At 33.1% G+C, this 23,119-nt stretch overlaps 2 protein-coding genes across 2 annotated transcripts; one reads left to right on the forward strand and one right to left on the reverse strand.

Annotated features, from left to right (window-relative positions):
* Positions 1 to 13,965: 13,965 nt before the first annotated feature.
* HELRODRAFT_169137 (hypothetical protein) lies at positions 13,966 to 14,602 on the reverse strand (the record flags this gene model as incomplete). Its single annotated transcript, XM_009015010.1, has 2 exons — positions 13,966 to 14,272; positions 14,490 to 14,602. 2 exons carry the CDS (start codon positions 14,600 to 14,602, stop codon positions 13,966 to 13,968), a joined length of 420 nt encoding a protein of 139 aa, XP_009013258.1.
* A 5,249-nt stretch (positions 14,603 to 19,851) lies between these two features.
* On the forward strand, positions 19,852 to 20,379 carry HELRODRAFT_169139 (hypothetical protein; the record flags this gene model as incomplete). The annotated part of the gene is made up of 2 exons (XM_009015011.1): positions 19,852 to 20,166; positions 20,245 to 20,379. The coding sequence occupies 2 exons, from the start codon at positions 19,852 to 19,854 to the stop codon at positions 20,377 to 20,379; spliced, it is 450 nt and encodes a 149-aa protein (XP_009013259.1).
* Between the last annotated feature and the right edge of the window lie 2,740 nt (positions 20,380 to 23,119).

Genomic DNA, 23,119 nt, shown 5'->3' on the forward strand with positions numbered 1-23,119 from the left:
GAGTTGTAGTAACGTTTGGATGTTTGGATACCTGCAGTACCAGATGTTTTGATATTGTCATTTGTGAGTCTATTTTGGTTTTTAAGTTTTCGGTTACGGTTCAGTTCAGGTTCGAAGCCCTGGGTGAGAATAAATGCTAAACCAAGCTAAAATATTATACATTAAAAAATTAAAATAAGCAAGCACACATTTCATGTCACTATAGGCATTTATACTAAAAATGACTATTACTCCAAAGAAATGTATAATTATTTGTGAACACAATGACAGTGTCATGATTTTAGTTTTGTGTGCAATTTACGTTTGTTTTTTAAGGGACCTTCCCAGACCCCAAGGTCTTTATGTCATAACATAGGCACCTCTTGGTCTCCAATCTAAGTCCTTAGCTATAACTTGCTATAATATAACTTAAAAGTAACTAATTGAATTAACTCTTAAGTTTAGTTTAACCTAGTTAACATTTCATAAAGATAAACAATAATAATTTTGTAACAGAGAGGCTTTATATTTATTATTTTATTTATAATATTATATTTTAATTAGTTAAACTAATAACTAAAAATAACTAATTCTGGGAAAATCCAGTGCTAACCTCCGGTTTTGCCGGAATTACTTTAAAACATAAAATTATTAAGAAAGCTGACTAAGGATAAGAAAGGCGACCTGTTACAAAAGAACAGGAAGAAACACGACAAAAAACATTTAATAATAACATTTGATAAGATTTAATAACAACATTTACTAGACAAATAAAAAAAACAAACTTTAACGACGGAAAATCACAAAACTGATAATGACACACTTCACAGGCAAAAATAAGAATTCTAAAAACGAAGGTCACTTCAGAAACGACCTAGCAGCGACGAAACGTAGCCAATATCGAACAGGGAGGAAAGCCGGGGGGAAATTTTCAAAAATGTTTAAAATGTTTTGCGGCGGGCCAAAATTTTGACGGGGGCGCAAAAATTTTTGATAAACGTGCTTATAATGTTGTCGGATCGCAAATCTTAACGATTAAAACTGAGGACCCTCAAAATAAATAAAAACACCACAAACTAACGAAATGTTTCTGAGTTCTATATAAGGGAAACTGCCATACTATTTTGAAAGGTATTCGGGCTGCTGATAAGTCCCCAGTAGGGGGACTTTTCATTCCTGCGCACTGCTCTTCCTGATTTGGTGTTCTCTTACAACAGAGCAATCATACATTAGCGAAACCGTTACAAATTGGAGATCCCGACGTGATCGAAAAAACAAGTATCAAAAGTTTCTCTTTCGATATAAACTTTTCTTCGGCACTGCAACACGCGATAGATCTCAACATTTCAATCTCACCCATTACGTCCTCAACACATCGGGTGGAGTATATTGTCGGATCACAAATCCTAACGATTTAAAGTTTTTTAAAACTGACTATCCTTATAATAAATAAAAACACCAGAAACTAATAAAATAATTTGTAGGACTCTATAAGAAAAAACTGCAACATGATTCTAATCGATATTCGGGCTGCTGATGAGTCTACTGTAAAAACGAAACAAGTGTCCAGTCTGTCCCAACGAATACTATTCTTTTCTTTTTTCACTCTTGCGCACTGCTTTTTCTGGTTTAGTGTTTTCTTAAAACAGTGCAATCATTCTATAGCGCAACCGCAACAATATCAATTTTACGTCTAAAAACAGTACTTTTTACGTATTTTTCAGTTGAAACAATCATTTTTACTCACTTTTAATACAAATACGGCTCACAACGGATGGCATTTGCTCTCTAGATCACCATTTGAATAACATGCAAAAAAGGGTCGTAATAACTTTATTATGTAGATTTTATTCAATCGCTAAGAGTTAACAATTTTTGTAGTATACGCCTTAATTTTTTATTCTTCTTATTCTTTATCGTGCCTTATCCTTTCAGGACATTAGCGACCGTCGACCTCCACAAAACCCGATCTTTAACACTTTGAAGTAGTTGAAATGGGATGATATTGAACAAGTGACACAAGGATTTCACGAATGAAATTAGTTGTTGACCGTGATCTATTTTTCCTGCAATCTTTCTTGTAGTTGTTAGATTTTCCATTCCTCCCTTCCTTTCGCATGATGTGACCAAAAAACTGTTACTGCCTCCGTCGTATTATTTGTTATTGTTGAGTTTTATGTTTTATATTAAAACATTATGATTTATAATATACATTTATTTTTCTTTGGACCAAATGTTCTTTGCTTTGTATGTAACTTCACTCTTCCTTTTTCTGTTGATCCGGTCGATAATAAATAAGTCAAGAACGTTGCTTAGTTTGTTTCTCTTCTTTTAATGTCTTTCAATAGTATATCAATTAATTAAACGATCTACGTAACAAGAAATTTAACAGGTTATGGGACCCAGATAACGTTTTTCTTAATTAATTGATTTGAAAAGAAAATTTAGAATAAAGAAATATCGGAAGATTCCTTTGTGTTTGTGAAGACTGAAGTGAAGAAAAAAACACGTGCTTCTTCATTCCCTGAAATTCGATATTTTGCTTCTAATTAAAAGGTCAAATTGAAAGACAAGGAAGAAATGGATTCAAAGCTTCAAATAAAGCAGTTAAGTTGCGCAGCCGATTGGCCCATTTGGAAACATCGTGTTCGAGATTTCATGGACTACCATGAGGGCGCACTTGATGTGATTGATGGGAAGTTGTTGAAACCAGAATTACTAGAAAACCAAACAGAGGAACAGGAAAAAGATTTTAAAAATAAATCAGATCTGTTTAAAAAGGCAAACAGTTATGCCAAATCAGTAATTGCAAATGCAGTCACAAAAGATACATACCAAAAGATAATGGACAAAAACACAGCGTTTGAAGTTTGGGAGGAATTAAAAAGAAATTTTGAAGCGTCAACTAAAGACCAACTGTTCCAAGTATGTGGCAATTTTTTCGATTTCAATTGGATAGCGGATGTAGATGTATCCGGCCATATTGCAAGATTGAAAACTTTATGGAACGAATTAAACAGTGGGCTTCAGGCATCGGGAGAAAATAAACTACCAGAGCTGCTATTAGTATGCAAAGCGATGCAGATTCTCCCAAATAGTTTCCAAAACTTCAAATCAAGTTGGCTAATGCTAGGTGAAGAAAAGCAGTCGATAGATGATTTAATCACTCATCTCTGTGTTTTCGAAAGAGAGATAAAGACTTTCGACACAATCGATAAATCATCAAGGCAGAACGCCTTAGTTGTAAATGTTGACAAGACAAGTTTCAACAAATCAAGAGATTTCACTAAAAGAACAAAACCAGTTGGTAATTGCAACTATTGCCATAAACCTGGACATTGGGTTAAGCAATGTAGAAAGTGGGTCAGTGATGGAAGACCTTCTAAAAATTCCAAAAATGTTTCAGCGACACCAAGAAAAGCATATGATGAAACATCAAATGTAGTTTTGTGCACGTCAGCCAGTAATCAAACACTGAGAGACAATAAGAAATCACTAGTTGCTATGGAATCAAGTGTTTTTGCAATTGATGAGTCAGCGTACACTGATGAATGGTTTTTTGACAATGGTGCAACGTGTCATCTAACTTTCGAAGAGACATATTTCAAAGTTTTGAAAAATTTTCTCAACCGAGTAAATTATATGTTGCAAATGGTGATACTATAGAAGCTTTTGGAAAAGAAATTATTCATCTTCAAGTGAAAGTAAATAATAAATGGCAAACTGTTAAACTTACAGATGTCTTGTGTGTGCCAAAAGTAAAAAAAATTTGTTCTCAGTACTTGCAACTCAAGATAAGAACAGAAATAGCTCTTTTGTTTCAACCTCAAAAAGTTGTCATCTACTTATTGACAATGTGATAAGTGTTGTTGGAATAAGAAACAACAATGGAGTTTGTTCAAACTTGTTGCAAAAATTGTTAGACCGTTAAATTCTGAAGTCGAAGTTAACTTTGTCAATCATCAAGATGCATTGCAGTTATACCATGAACGAATGGGACATCAGAATAAGAAACATGCTAAAATGGTCATGAAACGTGAACTAAACATCGATATACCTGTAGACAGTGAATTATGTGAAGGATGTGTCTATGGAAAGTTACATCGATTGAAATTTGGAACTCGAGTAAGAGCAACAAGACCAGGAGAATTAATTCACACAGATGTATGTGGTCCTTTTTGCTTCTCATTTCAAAATTACAGATACTTTGTTTTGTTCAAAGATGATTTCACAGGCTACAGATTTGTTTACTTTGTTAAACAAAAATCAGATGTACAAGAAAGACTCAGACAAATGCTTGCAGAGTCAAGACCAGCTGGTCATAAAGTCTCAGAAGTATTAAGTGACAATGGAGGTAAATTTGACAACAAAGAAGTCAGATCAATTTTTCAAAAAGAAGGAGTTAGACAACGCCTAACTATGCCTTATACACCTCAGCAGAATGGATGCAGTGAGCGTGATAATCGAACGCTAGTTGAAGCAGCAAGAGCCATGAGACTGGCTCATGAAGAACTGCCTCAGGCCCTTTGGGCTGAATTAATTAATACTGCTGCTTACATACTCAACCGAACTGGACCATCTTCTGTAGAAGGAAAATCACCGTATGAAGTGTGGTTTAACAAAAAACCTAAGATAACACATCTACGAATCATTGGTAGCAAAGCCTATGTTCATATTCCTATGCAGAAACGACGTAAAATGGATACTAAAGCTGTAAAGGGTATCCTCGTTGGATATGAAGGTGACGATGGCTACAGAATTTTTGTTCAACCAGGAAATAAAATGCTTCGATCAAAAGATGTTATTTTTGATGAGAAGGTTGTCAAACCAAATTCAGTGATTTTGCAAGAAGAAAGTTGTTCAGATGATACAGTTTCGATTGATGTTATCAAAGATGAAAATAAAGAAACTTTGTTTAAAGAAAATATTTCAACTGATGAAGATGTTCACAACCGTAGTTCAGTTTCATCTGATGAAGAAGATCAATCTGACTATTGTAATCAAAAGACCAAAGGTATGGTTTTACGTGACCGGAATAATATCAAAAAGCCATCTCGTTATGATCCTTTCGTTATGTCTGCATTATGTGAAGTACTTGAACCAGTGAGCTACAAAGATGCCATTGAAAGTGATGAAAAAGATGAATGGTTTAAAGCCATGAACAGTGAAATGCAGTCATTAAAGGAAAATCAAACGTGGGATTTGGTAAGTCTTCCAAAAGGTCAAATGGGTCTACAAGGTAAAACACAATCCAGATGGTTCTGTTGAACGTTTTAAAGCCAGGCTAGTGGTAAAAGGTTTTTCTCAGAAAAAGAGAATTGACTATGAAGAAACCTATAGTCCTGTGGTCAGAAGTTCAACTATAAGAACACTATTAAGTGTTGCTGCAAATGAAATGATGTCACTCATGCAGTTTGATGTGTCGACAGCATTTCTTTACACCAAACTAGATGAAAATATTTACATGGAGCAACCTGAAGGTTTTAAAGATAATTCAGGAAGAGTCTGTAAACTCAAGCGAAGTCTCTATGGACTTAAACAAGCTCCAAGATGTTGGAACAAACGCTTTGCTGAATTCTTGAAAAAGAGACATTTTAAACAAAGCGATGCAGATACTTGTTTGTTCATTAGAATACAGGGAGGAAAGAAACTCACACTTGCACTGTATGTTGATGATGGACTAGTTGCAGGAACCGATAAAGAAGAACTAAAAATATTTGAAAAAGAATTAAAGTCAGAGTTCAAGATAACATCTAAACCTGCAACATATTTTCTTGGATTAGAGATTAATCAAGATGAGAAGGGAAATATTAATGTCAGTCAGTCATCCTATACAAGAATGATTCTTGAAAAGTTTGGGATGAGTCAGTGTAAATCCTGTACAACTCCGATTACAAAATCTGAGGAGTTCAATGAAAACAAAAATGAACATGAGAAAGTGAAATTTCCTTACAGATCAGCAGTTGGTGCATTGATGTACTTGATGACGGGAATAAGACCAGATATTGCATATGCAGTTGGAGTAGCATCCAGAATTTTGGAGAAACCCAGCAAGTCCAATGTAGCACAAGTTACGCAAATTTTCAGATATTTGCAAGGCACAGCTGATGTCGGTATTGTTTACAAGTCTGGTCAAAACAATACACTTATAGCCTACAGTGATGCAGATCATGGAGGAGATAAATCTAGTGAAAGATCGACATCAGGTGTAATCTGTATGTTTGGAGGAAGCGTGATCAGTTGGTTTAGCCAACGTCAACCCTTAGTTGCGATTTCAACTACTGAAGCAGAAATCGTTGCCGCAAGTGAAGCAGCTCGTGAAGTGATATGGCTCAAACGATTGTTGAACAACATTGTAGATCTAAAGAATAAGCCAGAAATTTTTGTCGACAATGAAGCAGCAATTCGTTTAGCACACAATCCAGAACTTCACAAAAGAACAAAGCACATCCACATTAGACATTTCTTTGTCAGAGAAAAGGTTGCAGAAGAAGAAGTTTCAGTTAAACGAGTTGCGACAGAACTTCAAGTTGCTGATGCTCTGACAAAACCAATGGTAGGACCAAGACTAAAAAAATCTGATGTGTGCGATGGGTCTTCAGAACATTTAGGTTAAGGTCATCTAATGTTTTAAATAAAATGAGAAGGTGTTAAGTTTTATGTTTTATATTAAAACATTATGATTTATAATATACATTTATTTTTCTTTGGACCAAATGTTCTTTGCTTTGTATGTAACTTCACTCTTCCTTTTTCTGTTGATCCGGTTGATGATAAACAAGTCAAGAACGTTGCTTAGTTTGTTTCTCTTCTTTTAATGTCTTTCAATAGTATATCAATTAATTAAACGATCTACGTAACAAGAAATTTAACAGGTTATGATTTCCACTTTTCATAACCGAACTGTTTTAATACATCATAAATCTGGTTTCAGACCTGCTCACAGTACTGAAACTTCTTTACTCAAAATACACAATGATATTCTTCTCACTAGTGACAATAGTAATCTTATTCTTCTTCTTGCTCTTGACTTTTCCTCGGCCTTTGATACGGTTGATCATACTATTCTCTTGAGACTGCTACATCTTTTTTTTAATATTACTGATTCTTGTCTATCTTGGTGTTCTTCTTATCTCTGTAATCGTTTTTCTTCTGTTGTTCTCAATAATTCTACTTCTAACCCCTCTACTCTTACTTTCTGGGTACCTCAGGGTTCTATCCTTGGCCCTCTTCTATTTATACTCTATACCTCTGAACTATCTCGTATTATTAATAACTTTTCTTTCTCTGGTCAACTATATGCTGATGATTTTTACATTTATACTTCTTTTCCTCCATCTAATCTTAATAGTGTTTTTCATAATCTATCTCTATGTCTTTCTTTAATTATCGCTTGGTCTGACTCTATGTGTCTTAAACTTAATCCATCTAAGTTTAAATTAATTTGTTTTAATAAATCTAAACACTCTATTACTATTCCTCCTATTATCTTACCTGATTCTAAAACTCTTGATGTCTCTCATAAGTTTCGTAGTCTAGGTTTTATCTTTGATTCTACTATGTCTTTCTCTTTTCAGATTAATAGTGTTGCTAGAAGCTCTTACTTTCATCTACGTAGAATAAAAAAACTTTTGCCTTTTCTTGATGATCCTACTCTTCTCCTTCTTGTTACTTCGTTAGTCTTATCTAGGATTGATTATTGTAACTCGCTCTACTATGGTCTTCCTGACTCTATACTCTATCCTTTAAGTAAAGCTTTTAACTCTGCTGTTTGTCTAGTTGCTCGTGCCCCTTTCTTTTCTCATATATCTCCATATCTTGTTCTCTTGCACTGGCTACCTATGAAACATAGAATAATTTTTAAAATTTGCACGTTTATGTATAAGTCTCAATTTAAATTATTTCCTAATTATTTATCAGATATATTAATTGAACCTAAACGCCCCGTTTACGATCGTCTTCTTGTTTTCGCTTTTTCTTAACTCGTGTTAAACACTTTTTTGCCAAATCTGCTTTTGCTTTTTCTGGTCTTTTTCTTTGGAACTCTCTATCTACTTCTCTGACTACTTCTCCATCACTTGCGAAATTCAGAGCAGATCTCAAGACCCATCTGTTTTCCAAATTCATTGAGGAGCGCTGTTGAACATCGCGGAAATAGCGCTTTAGAAGCTAATTGATTGATTGATTGATTGATCCTCATTGGAGGTAAGAAACTAATTAATTTTCTCAATTTTTTCCAAAAACCACATTTCAGCAGCATTAATTCTATTTTCCATTTTTTTAGAAACTTCCAAAATTTAGAGCCGTAAATGAGCACAAGAAAAATATAACACTCAAACTGTTTTAATTTGTTTGTTGATATTTTGATTTTACTGTTGGTGAGGATGTTTTTCATCTCAGAATATACATCTTTCGCCCTAGCTATCCTTCGTTTGATATTCACATCCAATTTACAACCTGATGTAATCAGTATTCCGAAATAATTAAAGCTGTTGACTTGTTTCACCTGTTTACCATTAAAGATTATGGAGCAGATCAAGGTGGTTTTGCTTTTACTGATAACCATGCACTTTGTTTTGTTGATATTGATTTGCAAGCCTTTCCTATCACTTTTAAAAACTGATAATCTGTGACACACCATTCAATCAACTTTTCTCCTCTTTCATTTCTTTCACCTAACTCGTGAGTACCAACCATGTCATGTGTTTTTTCTGAGCTAACTTTTGCATTCAGCTATATTTTCACTGGTTTTTTTTTTATTATAATTTATTATTTTTTTTGTGTTTTTATACATTCTAATTATCGTTAATATAATTTCAGAATATTTATTTTTTAAATATTTTATATTTATTTGTCGTAAAAACACTACAGTCTATCATTTTGCACAGCGTATATTTAGTTAAAATTTAAATGCTCAATAATCTATGCTCTTCACAAGTATGGTTCTAAATCATTACAGCCCCATCATGTGCATAATATTATCGACTGCTCAATGTTATAAATGGCTAATATCCAGAATATGTATACATTCTATGTATATGCCTATATACATATACAGAATAAAATATATAGGCCATTGGGCTATAAAAAGCATGAGGCATGGTATTTGGCATATTGCTCTAAGGGGTAATTGATATATGTGCTGCTAGGGGTTAATTGGGAGTAATCAAATTTACGATTTAATATCATTAATCTATTTCAACTACTCTGAAATGAAAAACTGGCGATAAACTTATGCAAGATATCATATATATGTCAGAAAAGGTGTACTGTGATTTGTGTTACTTGATCCGTGTTCACCACTACTCTCTAATATTAACTCTCATGATTAATCTAGACAATCGAGAACATAAGCAATGTGGCTATCTATGGGGTTCAATTTCCTACTTAAATTCTAAATCATGGCTGATAATTGCTGACTATTTGGTAATTTTAGCGCACAAAAAGTTGAAATTGCACGGAAAGCGCACAAAAAATGTCTAACTTGAAACAAGCCTGGTCAGTGGTGGATCTAGATGGGAGGGGCGATGACTCCCGTTGTAAGCAGTATTTTAATAAGTCAAAAAAGGTCGTCAACCACATTATCACAAATGTTGGCTCCCCCGTCAAAATTTTTGTCCCCCTCCCCTATCAAAATTTAAACATTTACAAATTTTGTCCCCCCCCCTCGTCAAGGTTGTCTAGATCCGCCATTGAGCCTGGTGCAAGTGGTCAGAGATTGAAACGAGAGTTAATAAATGTTGCTCATTTGGAATGGGAAAAATGACGCTATTGACGATCAATGATATACCAATCCCTAACATGAAAATTGAGCAATCTTTCACTCATTTGTGTAAACTTTATGACGCTAAATGTAATGATTCTAAATCAAAAAGTGAGATACAGTCAAAAGTTATTCAATTGTTGAAAACGACTTTAAAATTGAAAGTGGAACCCTGCAGAAATTGCAAATTTTAACAAAATTTATACTCTCACAATTAAGCTTTGAATTTTACAATTACGGATTATCGCAACATAGATATCAGACAACTTGGCTAAATCTACCAATATATGTCAAAGAGGCAATGGTCTTTTTCTAGCTCTGAGGAATATCTAAAAGAGAATAATAATGAAAACTCTCATTTTCAAAGCCAGCGTAATGAATGGTTAAAAAGATGAAAAATTAAAACAATGAAATGTTAAAACGATGAAATCTTAAAACAATGAAATGTCAAAATAATAATGAAATGCCGATAAAAATCATTCTGCTCTTTTCAAAATAGTACAGAGCAGCGAAGTATATTCAAATTTTCACCACAAATTGTTCCTGTCACAATAAATGCCGTATGATAGTCTTATAACAGTCTCTATCAATTCATCAATAAAAGAAACCGGCCACAAAATTTTAACCAATGAAAGATTAAAGTTATTATAAAAACCAATTGGCTATATTTCGAAAGTGTTTATAATTAATGACCAATGTTTGTAATTGTCATTTAAATAGCTAGGCAAATTATCAGAATATTTATTTATCTTGTATTTTCTGAATGATTCTAGGTTGGATTCATGACACCCCTTTAACTCAAAAATCTCCACTGTGTCACCATATAGTATGCCAATGTCGGGTCGTAAGATGTTGAACAGATCCGCTATAGGGTGAACATCGTCAATTTTCAAATCTGCAAATAACCGACAATTGGCAGGCGCACAGGATTTCAACCGGTTGGTGATCGCGGCTAAAATTTTTTATCTTTTGGTGTATCTTGATAGAGCGGTGTTTGAAGTACAGTCAGAAACCACATGCTTATTTGTTTGTCGATAACTACAGAAAGGACATAGAGAGCTTGTCGTTTTGCCCCATCTAATCAAATTAGCGTTTGTTGGCAATTGTTGAACTAAATATTTTTTAGCAAATTTAAAGAGGGCTCCAGCAACATTTTCTGTAGTTTTTGACCAATGAGCACAAAGAACATTAAGACATTTAAAGGCTAGCACTGCAATTAATTTTAAATTAATTCTTTCTCTAACAGGCAACCAATGAAAAGAGTTTATGCTATAAGAGACTGATCAATTATTTTTAATCCAAATATTAACCTAACTGCAGTACTGTGAAACAATTGATTAGATTTAAGCAAATCAATATTAAAAAAGGTAAAAAATTGCAATAATCCAAATGAGTTAAGATAAAAGCTGCAACGAGTTACTGAAATACATCAAAAGACACATATCTCTTAATTAATCTTAAATAAATAAATCATCAATCTTAAATTTGTAAAACAAAAAAAGATTTATTAATTTGAGCCATGTGAAATTTAAAAGACAACTGATTATCTGACATAACACCCAGATACTTAACTACATGACAATTTAATGATAAAACCTAACACGTCTATTTCATTCAAACTAATTTTAAAGTGAAACTTTAGAGCCATCCACATCATTTCAGTTTTATCGGATTAAAAACAAGACGATTAGATTTTATTATATTAACACGAAAAAAATTTCCATTGAAAAATGATACACTTCTACAAAAATGGATAGAATTTGTTAGAAAGGTATTTAGTGTAGTAGTAGTAGTAGTAGTAGTAGTAGTAGTAGTAGTAGTAGTAGTAGTTGTGGTAGTAGTAGTAGTAGTGGTGGTAGTGGTAGTAGAAGTAGATTTTGTTTGCTTTGTTTGATGCTGTGATGATTTGATTTTTCCATTTTAAGTTATTCGAGAAAATCACTCCAAGATCTCTCTCGAATTCAGATTCAGCAAGAAGTATTCCATTTATATACAGTGGAACCTGGTCCGTAGTGCAAAACAGTGCATTTTTCTATGTTGAACCGTAGAAGCGAGTCTCGCATCCATTTAAATGCTTCATTCAAATCAGATTGACGATATTGCTCTCATGATTTTGGTATCATCTGCAAAGAGTTTTGTTGTATTTTTCAGTTTTGTTGGTAAGTAATTGATGTAGAGAATGAAAAGTGGAGGACCAACAACAGAGCCCTGAGGAACACCACTAAAAATTTCAGCCCAGTCAGAAATAATGTCACCTTGAACAATTCTTTGTCTTCTGTTTTTAAGAAACGATTCAATTCATTTATACACCAATCCATTTATTACATATACATTTAATTTACCTAATAATTTTTTGTGTGGAACAGTATCAAATGCCTTGGCAAAATCAAGCAGGACTACATCCACTGGAATAGAATTATCCAAATTATAGGAAATAAAATCAAAAGTTTCAAGTAGATTTGTTGTGCATGATTTGCCCTTAACAAAACCGTGTTGCTGTTTTACTATTATGTTAATCCTTAAAGATGATCTTCTAAACTTTTTCGAATTATACTTTCCATTATTTTACATGGAACTGATGCTAAAAAAAACCTGGCAATGATTTCTTGCTACAGTTTTGTCGCTTTTATGTAGATCGGTGAAACGTCTGCCGATCTGAACTAAAGTGGAAGTTGGCTGGTAGCCAAAGAGGCCTAGAACATCAGAACAATTGGAACAGCAAACGCATCTGCCCACTTTTTTAACAATACTATATGCAGTTTATCAACACCACAAGATTTGTTTTCATCAAGCTGTCTCAATTTATTAAAACAATCTCATAACTGATATCATCTAACATCATATCTATAAATTGTTCAAAATTGCTTTCATTTAAATTAAAAGGCGGAATTTCATTATCGTCTTCAAGTACAAACACATCTTGGTAACTGGCATTTATTAGATTCCCAATTTTAACTAAGTTGTGACTTAGTTTGCCATTTGGTTTTTTTAAAGACTTAATTGACTCTTTGCTGACTATTAAGATATTTGTTAAGAATTTTGGGATTGTCCTTAGCTCGTTCAACTAATGTTTGCTCATAACAAAGACGTGCTTTTTCGATTTCAGATTTTAAATATTTGCAGAAATCTTTATATTCATAAAGTAGATTCTTATTCTACCATTTACAAATGTTATTATATTTTAAGCACTTTTTTCTTCTGATAAGTGATTTTAAATGTGAGTTGATCCATGGAGCTGTTTTATTACGACGTTTTTCTGCATCGACTATGGGTACAAAAATATTGATTACTTCACTTATGTAATAAAGAAATTTGTCATACATTTGTTGTACAGTCATGTTTTCAAATAATTTAGTCCAATCTACAATAAGATATCACTCGAGATATTTTTCTAAAATTTCCTTTATTATATAAAAATGTGTAAATAGACTTTTGTTGAACTGGTCGGACATTTTCTGCAACAAAATGAAAGGAAAAAATGAGATGACCCTGAGTTGTATTACCCGATTACCAAGAACAAAAATAGGATCTACTGAATATACATTTCCTGATTCCGTTGTAAAAATCAAATCCAAAATGTTCTCTGTTACACCATTGGACTTTTGAAATGTTGGTACGTTAACATGTTGATAGAGGAAGTGTCGTTGATTATGTCGCTAAATTTGTGTTCAATGTCAGTGACATTTTTTATTGTTGTGATTGGCCCGTTTAACGGTTAACCATTCTATTGGTGGGAAATTTAAATCTCACATTTTCAGAACATCTTTAAAACTCTTATTGTTTACGTAATACCTAGCTTGTTTGAAGAAAAGTTCAAGATCTATCATATCCATAAAATAAACCGGTCTATAGATGCACCCCACCAAATATCAGAACAAATGACTGCCCATACTTGTTCAATCTTGCTCCTGTTGAAAACAGCATCATTGACTTCTTAAGAGTTGACAGATGAATTGATAAACAGACACACTCCGCCACCACTATGTTCATCATTTCTATCTTTTCTGTATACATTAAAGTTTTTTATATTAACAATTGAGCTATCTTTAAGCTATGTTTCACTCACAACAATAACCGATGGATTATACGTCTCAACAACAACTCTGAATTCATTCAGTTTATTATCTTGAGAAGTAGCCTTTAAATGCATACAGTGTCTGCTTATAAAACCTGCTCTATCATAAGTTGAATTTAAATTAAAGAAGTTTCCTGAATTTCGGCACCTAATTTCCACGGATGCCATATCGAAAGGGCGAGTTTGCACCGAGTTCTGCATTCAGTCTGTTTCGTTCCTGTCTAAATTTATAATCCAGTTGTCTTTCAGCTTCTGTCAAATCTGGACTAATGTAAACAGATTTGAATTTGTCAAATTCTCTAAATTTTTTAGCTGCCAAGAGGACGGGATTCCTGATAGCAGCATCAGACAAATCAACCAATAATGGCCCAGGTTTTGTTGAGTCTTTTGATCTCAATCTTTTTGAGTATGCTACTGAAATGTCAACAGTGATAGTCTTTAGTCTTGAAATATCTCTCTAATTTTGGTTTCATCATGTGCTTTTTTAACTGTCATATTTGAAGCAGATGATTCTTGTACTCAGTAGATAACAACATTTTTCTTCCCTTTTCTCTCCTGCATCTCACCAATGATGGTATTGGCCACTACTAACTGATCTACAGGCTTTTTTACGCTTTTTGCCCATCTGGTGACCACATCAACCCATTCAGTACTGATACAAGGTTTTGTTACCTTTTTGCCGATTCGAGGTCCGTCGTCAATCTTTCTATTTCTAATAAATTCTTCTCATCTCTTGCCTCCAACTGTTTCACTCGGTCGGTTAGCGAAGAAAGCAGTTGCGACATCTTTCCGCAACATTCGTGCAATCTTTAGGCTGATTCACCAGCTGTATTGCCCATCTTCGGCCAGTTCTCTTCTCTCAAAATGTCCAGATCCATGTCAGAAATTGAGAACCAAATTTAAAGAAAAATTCGATCTGAACAAAGCCACGTGTTAGAACCATGTGTCAACTAAACTTAAGAATAACTAAATTATCATCAAACTATCAATAATTCAGAAATTTTTACTACAAATTATATATTGTAATCCTGAAATTTGAAGCAAACAGTACAGTCAACTTTAAAACAAAAAATTAGTATTTTGAATAGAATTTTACGTTAAATCTACACGCCAAAATTAAAATCTATTATCGTTTGTGTGATGTGAAACTGTGAATAGGTTACCTAACAGCAATAAAAGAATTTGCAATAATCATTTTTGTGACAAAGATTTTAAACCAAAATCAAAAAAGGAAAATAGAAATGTTTTAATAGGTAATGCAATACATTGCTTTGAAGTCATGAATTTTTTATTATTTACAAATATATAGAATTTATTTGAATTGTCACAGATATGTAAAACAATGTCATGTTAGAAACTGCTCTTAATATGAATGAATAATAAAATTTTTGTAAATATCATCATTATTACAAACTTGATAATATGAACAAATGATTTAAATTTTCTTAGAAAAGTGTTGTTGAAACTAAGACTTTACCAAATCTTCAGGATCACAAGTGTTTACTTTTGTTATTTAAAAAATTTTAATTGGAATTATCATAGCAATTATAAATTTCGGTTGATTCATAATGTCATGCATCTTCAGAGCAACTTTGAATTGGAAGTTTTATAAATTTTAGGACCTTAAACGCTTGTCATGGCACTTTATGAATATTTATCTACATTTTCATTATTGTTGGCCAAGATTTACCCAGAATATTGTGCTATATACCTGGACAAACCACTGCTAGTGTTTGCCAGCATTTGCCTCTAAACATTGATGATGATGATCTTTATTATTATTATTACCATCGTTAATATAAGATTGGTTGTCTTGAAGTATTTATTGTATAATTACATGAATTCTATTTTTTCCTTAAAAATTTTATTTTTTTGAAGTATTACATGTTTTCAATGTTTATAATATTTACTTAAATTTCAGAATTTAATAATTAAGCCGTCATCAGTCTTGATGAAACTGTCATTAAAACGTAAAGTTATATGTTATAAAATTACTACTATTATTTTATGTATAAATTTATCATCAAAATCAATAATTATATATATATCTTTTTAATATAATGAATCTATATAATTACATATAAATTTTTTATAACATTTAAACCTATTTATTAGAGTATAGTTATTAAATGATTATATTGATCTTTTAGATATTTTTGGTTTCTTAGATTTCAAACAAAATTGACATTGATACATCATACAAAACCAGTGAAGTTGAATGTGGACATTCATCATTATTGATAGGCACTTTTAAATTATTATTAAATTTAATGATTTTTATTAAAAATAATGAATTGCATTGAAATAGGAGAATAGTATGGTGACTACCAAAAAGCAAAAGTTTGACGGTGATATGTTATTCAGTTATCAGAAAAGAATGGCATTAGTAAGTTTTTGCTTTTTATAATGTGTTTCAAACATATTTATTAAATCAATTTTGTTATAATTTCAGGATCATAGATAGGTACAACTTAACGCCTAATAAACTTGCTGCAAAGTATGTATTGAAAAGTAAAACATCAACAGAAGTAAAAAAGTAAGAAAATTTAATGTGGCCTATTAACAAAAGCTTATTATGACATAAGATTTATGCATGTGTGCAGATGACAAATGAACATAACAGAATAGGTCTACGACTGACATTGAACAGATTTATAATTTTTAAGAGCTAGAATAGATTGGTAGCTCTAAGCTTACATTTTTCTTTTTTTATATTTAGTGTGATTTTTTATTATTTTATTTATTTAATCTTAAATGTATTCATCTCATTAGTTTCATGTCAAATCATATTTCTAACTTATTTCACTCCTGTCTAATATGTTCTCATATTCTTGCAAATGAAGCGATGAAACCTGCGAAACTCCAAAGACATCTTAAAACTAATCATACTGACTGCTCGAAGAAACCATTGGAATAGTTTTTGCGCATTCACTTGATAATCAAAACCTTGCATTGAGCATGCAACTAAAGTCAATGAGAAGGCTTTAAAAGCATAATTTTTAGTGGCAATTCAAGATGCACAGGCCAAAAAGCCTCACACAATAGCAAAAACTCTGATAATGCCTGCTGCTATAGATATGTGGCTAGAGATGTATGGTGAAGCTTGAAATCTATAATCTGAAAACTATTCCAATTCCAAATGATACAATTCAACACTGTATAACTTTGGTAACAGCTGAAGTAGAAGAACAGTTGATTTCAAGGCTGCAAGATTGTATTGGACAAATCGACGGATGTTTTCAGCCAGGCACAATTGATAGCTTATATCAGATAAGCTATCTGCGACTAGAAGACTTGCGAGCGTGCGGAAAGGCCGATCCGTACGCCCGGCAAGAAGGGCGAAACATCTCTTTTGCCCGGCCCGTATATTCCGACCCTGAGGTCGGTAGAAGATATTGTAGACCGACGAGTCCGGGCCAAGGGAACGATCGCCTGAGTGAGGCAGGTTAGGGTGTGCGGTATCGAGCGACAGGTGACGTGTGCGATCGCCACGGTGCTGATGACTGACACCGACTCTAGCGTGTCGACGATCGCCGACGCAGCGAAGATAGCGGCGGCGACGAGTTCATCGACGGAAGTGGCGGTAGGGGAGAACACCGCGGCATCCTTCACGGTGTCGACGAAAACTCTACAGCAGCCAATAGCATCAACTGGTCCTGGTGTATTGGAGTGTGCACGGATGGTGCTGCAGCAATGACTGGAAAACGAACAGGCTTGTGGGAACGCGTGCGTTCTAATGTGCCAACTGCTACATTTACGCATTGTATGATTCATCGTGAAAGTTTTGCGGGCAAAGGAATGAATGCGGACTATTTTTGATCAGGCCATAAAATTTGTTAATTTCATCAAGGCTCATCCACTAAATTCTCGTCTCTTTGCTTCATTATGTTTGAATATTGATTTTGATCATGAACAGTTATACTGATGCACACTGATGTTCGATGGTTATCCAGGAGAAAAGTGTTTAACAGACTGTTTGAATTACGTGATGCTGTGAGAGTTTCTTGGAAAAAAAATCACAGCTCGTTGTTTATTTGAATGACAATTTATGGGTTGCTGCTCTGGCTTACTTGGCTGACATTTTTGAACAGCTAAATAAACTGAATTCATCTCTGCAAGGGAAGCAAACAAACTTAATTACACTCAGTGATAAAGTGTCAGCTTTTACGAAAAAACTTGATATGTGGAAGACAAGATTACTTCAGGGTAACTTTGACATGTTTGATCAATTGCCTGAATTCACAGAGAAACAAAAAAATACTGAAATCAACAAGCACAAGTTGGTGAATTTAATATCTGAATATATATGCAGTCACTGCTGGATCAATTTAACTTCTACTTTGGTGATTTGAACGTTGAGAGTTTTTCATGGGTTTCCGGTACGTTTCTTGCACACATTGATGCATTAAATTTACCTACATCGAAATTAAACCAATTCATTGAACTGACCAGTGAAACTACAATGAAGATGTTGAATCCGAAAGTGAGCCTGATGAAAATTTGGACACTAGCTTCACATGAGTATCCAGAACTGTCTCAGAAAGCTTTCAAAATAATTTTATCCTTTGCGACATCATATCTTTGTGAATGTGGATTTTTTGCACTGGTTACAAATAAAACAAAATATCGTTTACGGCTTGAAGTCGAAGATGAACTCCGATTGAGTCTTTCGAGCATTACCCCTTGTTTGGATAAGCTATGCTCAACTGTGCAACCTCAAGGGTCACACTAACGTAGATTAAAGATTGGCAACTAATACTAAAAAAATAAATAAGTTTTATTTATTGACAGGTTTATACAATTTGTTTAATAAAAGATTTAATAGAAAAATAATTTCAAATATATTTCTATCATTGTGAAATGCACTAAAATGTTTAAAAATAACATTTTGTTACATTGTCCTTAATACGTACACCCACGTCCATCTGCTAACTGGTTAAACTAATGCCTAAAATTTTTTCGTTGAAATGTTAAATTCTTTGGTGTTCATTTTAATTTTCGAATTGAACAAAGTTACTAGCTATAATATCAAAGCAATTGAACTAATCATATAATACAAATAAGTTTGAGTCGTTCAAAATCATAAACGGAAGATTGAAACAACACAAAACAGTCTAATATTTTTAGAGTTTTCCAACCAGTATCGCATTAAGTTTATTTATTTTATAAACCGTGAAGAAAACGATTCAAATAAGAAAAACATTTTATTACTGTAATAAATGAACGCAAAAAACCAGAAAAGGCAAAAACATAAAAAATGATAAGTTTAATTAAGGCAATAAAAGGCAGCAAAACATACTGAATAGTATAAAATTGGTGACAACAATAATGATTTGAAGTTTATAAGTATTAAGCCAGGCCTGTAAAAATATGATAAAAATCAATAACAAACAAGTTTAGAAATATTTATTTTTAATTTATTTATATGCTATGGCGGCGTGGTGGCTCAATGGTTAAAGGTATTGCAATGACTGGGTTCGAATATAAAGAGATTCCCGCTTATCATATGCAATGTGTAAGATGCTTGGTTTGCACGCGTATTCATATACGCTGTGTGTGTTTGTCGTTAAAACCTCTGAATCAAACGCAAAGTAGAGAAAGTAACTTTTAACCTTCATTTATTATTTCTTTACCATATTTATCAATTGTTAGGTGCACAACACTTGCAGAATTGGCTTACATTATAATATGCAAAAATTTAAAAAGTGTATCCAGTTTGGATCAGTTAAAATAATAAAATTTGTTATTACTTTTGATAAAAAAATAAAAAAATTTTTACAGAAAAGCTAAAAAAAAGTTTGTACCAAAAAATAAAATAATTGATATTTCCCAAATTGCAAATTGTCGGAGAACAAAATTTTTCTTTAAATATTGAAAAAAACAATTACACGTTTTTAAGTCAAAGAAAATTGAAATTTTGTTAAGACTTGTTGAAATGTACAGCGCTTTTTTACTACATTTTTAAAGCTTTTTCTTAAACCAACTTTATATATATATATATATATATATATATATATATATATATATTAAATTAATGTCGGTTGAACTGAGTAAAGTCTGGATTAGCAATGACCTGACACCTGAGCAAAGAAGTGAATTAAAGAAACTGGTACCTGATGCTAAATCGAAAAAAAATCAAAGACAATTTTTTATACAGAGTCAGAGGTCCTGTGGGAAGATGGCGGATTGTGAAGTTCAGAAATTAACTGATGAGGGTGTTGTTGACAGGAGGGCCAGTCGGAGGATGATTCATGTTACAGCTCAAAAATTAACCATGAAAAATTACAATAATTTAAAAATTGGCCTGGGGCTCTTCAACATAAGATCTATAATGTCAAAGTATGAAATGGTGTGTGATATAATTCGTTATAATCCAATTATAATGTGATATAATTGGATATTCTCGTATTAACCGAAACATGGCAAGGGTCGTCAGATGAGTTTGCTGTTCGATGCGCGGTGCCCCCTGGTTATAAGTTTGTATATTACGTTAGATCTCACGATCTATATCATGGCTGCTGTTTATTTCAAGAAAGAAATCATTTATAAACCAGTTGAATAACCCGCCGTGATAACTTTTGAAGCTGTTGCAATTAAATTGAGAGTTAACAAATCTGATTTTATTTTGTTATCAATTTATAGACCTGGATCGGTTCCTCCTTCACCATCGTTCTTTTCAGAGCCAGCGAATATTTTAGAAGTTTTATCGCTGTTAAGTGATAAAATCGTTGTTGCGGGAGATTTTAATGTTCATATGGAGAGGAAAGATGATCTAAACACAGTCTCATTGAATGATGTTTTTGATTGTTTTCAGTTGGTTAACACAATTAACGAACCAACGCATGAATTAGGTGGTGTTTTGGACTTGATCGTTACTTCTCGCTCTTTTTTTATTTTTAAGAGTTTGATTTTTCCCAGTGGAGTCTTATCAGATCATGGATTAATCCACGTTTGTTTGTCAATCAATTGAGTTATAGGTACGAGAAGTAAAAAAATGGTTCGATCCTGGCGACGCATAAATGAAGAAAATCTCGCATTGTTAATTTCGGAATCCCTGGTTGGAGGGCTATGCCAAGATTATAATATAGAAACGCTGAGATTTTTGTGAATAAACTGAAGAGAATTGCAGACATAATAGCTCCAGAACACGTGGTTGAAAGTCGAGATGATTTGTTGACGCCGTGGTTTGATGGAGATTGTTCTAAGTCCAAGGCATACTGTAGAAAAACGGAAAGGAAGTACGGAAAGACTTTAAATCATCATGATAAGGAGGTGTGGAAAAATGCTCTGTGATCAAAAAATATTTTATTCGCCCAGAAAAAAAATTTGTTTTGGAAAAAAAATCATTTTTGAAAATAACAGAAATCCTAAAAAAGTTTGGACTGTGGTAAATAAACTGTTGTGCAAAGGAAAAAACTTCAAATTCATCTACCAATTTTGAAGCGAACGATATTGCTATACATTCTTTTATGACAAAATTAAAAATGTACGAGAATCGATGAGGTATGATGAGAAGTTTAATCATTCATCTGGTGTCTGCTGCAGTAACTTGTTTTCAGTTTTTCCTGTTTATGACGAAAGCGAACTTGTTGAAACAGTTTTGAACTCTCCATCTAAAACATGTTCACTGGATTGTGTTCCTTCACACTTTTTCAAAATATATGCAGGATTGTTTTCAAAATATTTGACTGATTTTATAAACTTATGTTTACGTACTGGTGAGTTTCCGGCTATGTTAAAGCATGCTACAATTTCTCCTCTTTTGAAAAAGGAAAAATTAGACAATTTTGATCTTAATTATTATAGACCTGTTTCAAATCTGTCGTTTTTGTCAAAATTAATTGAAAGATTAGTTTTTAAGGAGCTTATGAAACACTTAGATAAAAACAATTTGTTACCGGTATATCAGTCTGGTTATAGAAGACATCATTCTACCGAAACTGCTTTGTTGCATGTGTTATCTAAGTGATCTAAGTATCTAAGTTGCATGAAACAGCAAACCATCTCTTTTTAGATTCTTAGATATGAGTTCGGCATTTGACTGTGTCGACCATTGCATTCTTCTAAAACGTCTTAATCATAGATTTGGAATAACTGGTTCTGTCGAACAATGATTTCGGTCGTACTTAACAGACAGAACTCAGCAGGTAATCTACAAGAATAAGACCTCTTCGGTTCAAACGATAAGATTTGGTGTTCCACAGGGCTCGGTTCTCGGACCGATCATGTTTATTCTTTACACCTGTGAAATTATTGAGGCAATCAGATTACATGGTTTGAAGTGTCATGCATATGCAGATGATATTCAGCTATTTGCCACAGAATCATATTGCAACTTTCATCTTACAGTTGACAGTTTTGTTAAATGTTTGGTCGAGATCGAGAAATGGATGGCAAATCGTTTTAAGCTCAATCAAAGCAAGACGCAAATTATTTTGGATGGAACTTGTCAACAACTGTCTAGAATTAAAATAATTCAGTTATCATCGAGGGCTCAAATACAAACTTCATTCCCAAAGCTACAAACTTGGGTGTCATTATTGATTCTAAGCTGGCAATGACTGAACATATCAAGTTTTTATCTGGAACTGCACCCTACAACTGCGAAAATTAAAAATAATCCGCAAAAGCTTAAGCAAAGATGTTATTCAAAGTTTAGTGCATTCGTTTATTCATTCTAGACTGGATTACTTACTGCAACAGCCTAATTTATGGTTTGCCTGAAAAATCGTTATCTGTGCTTCAGTTAATTCAGAATTGGGCAGCTAAGATCGTGGTTGGGGCAAAAAAGTTTGACCATGTTACACCGATATTCAGAGAACTGCACTGGTTGATGGTCAAAAAAAGAATTTTGTTCAAAATATCAACAATCATGTTCAAATGTATGAAGGGAATGGCGCCAGTTTATTTGAAAAAAATGCATGCACCGAAACAACTGTCTTTTAAAACTGTCTGCTTAAGGTCTGGTGATAGCAACTTGTTATGTGTGTCCCAACCAACTTAAAAATGGCAGAGAGAAGTTTCTCAGTATGTGGACCAGCCGTTTGGAATAGTCTAACAAGTTATCTAAGACAGCCCGAACTGACAGAAAAATCATTCAAGAAATTATTGAAATCATTTTTGTTTTCATTATAAGATTTGGTTTATCGTAGCAATTCAACTGTTTTTTTAGACAGTGCTTTTGAGAAACATTTTGTTTATAATTAGCGCTATACAAATTTTTGAATTATATATATATATATATATATATATATATATATATATATATATATATATATATATATATATATATATATATATGT

The sequence above is a fragment of the Helobdella robusta genome, assembly GCF_000326865.2.
Source record: "Helobdella robusta unplaced genomic scaffold HELROscaffold_15, whole genome shotgun sequence".
In the NCBI taxonomy this organism is placed as follows: domain Eukaryota; kingdom Metazoa; phylum Annelida; class Clitellata; order Rhynchobdellida; family Glossiphoniidae; genus Helobdella; species Helobdella robusta.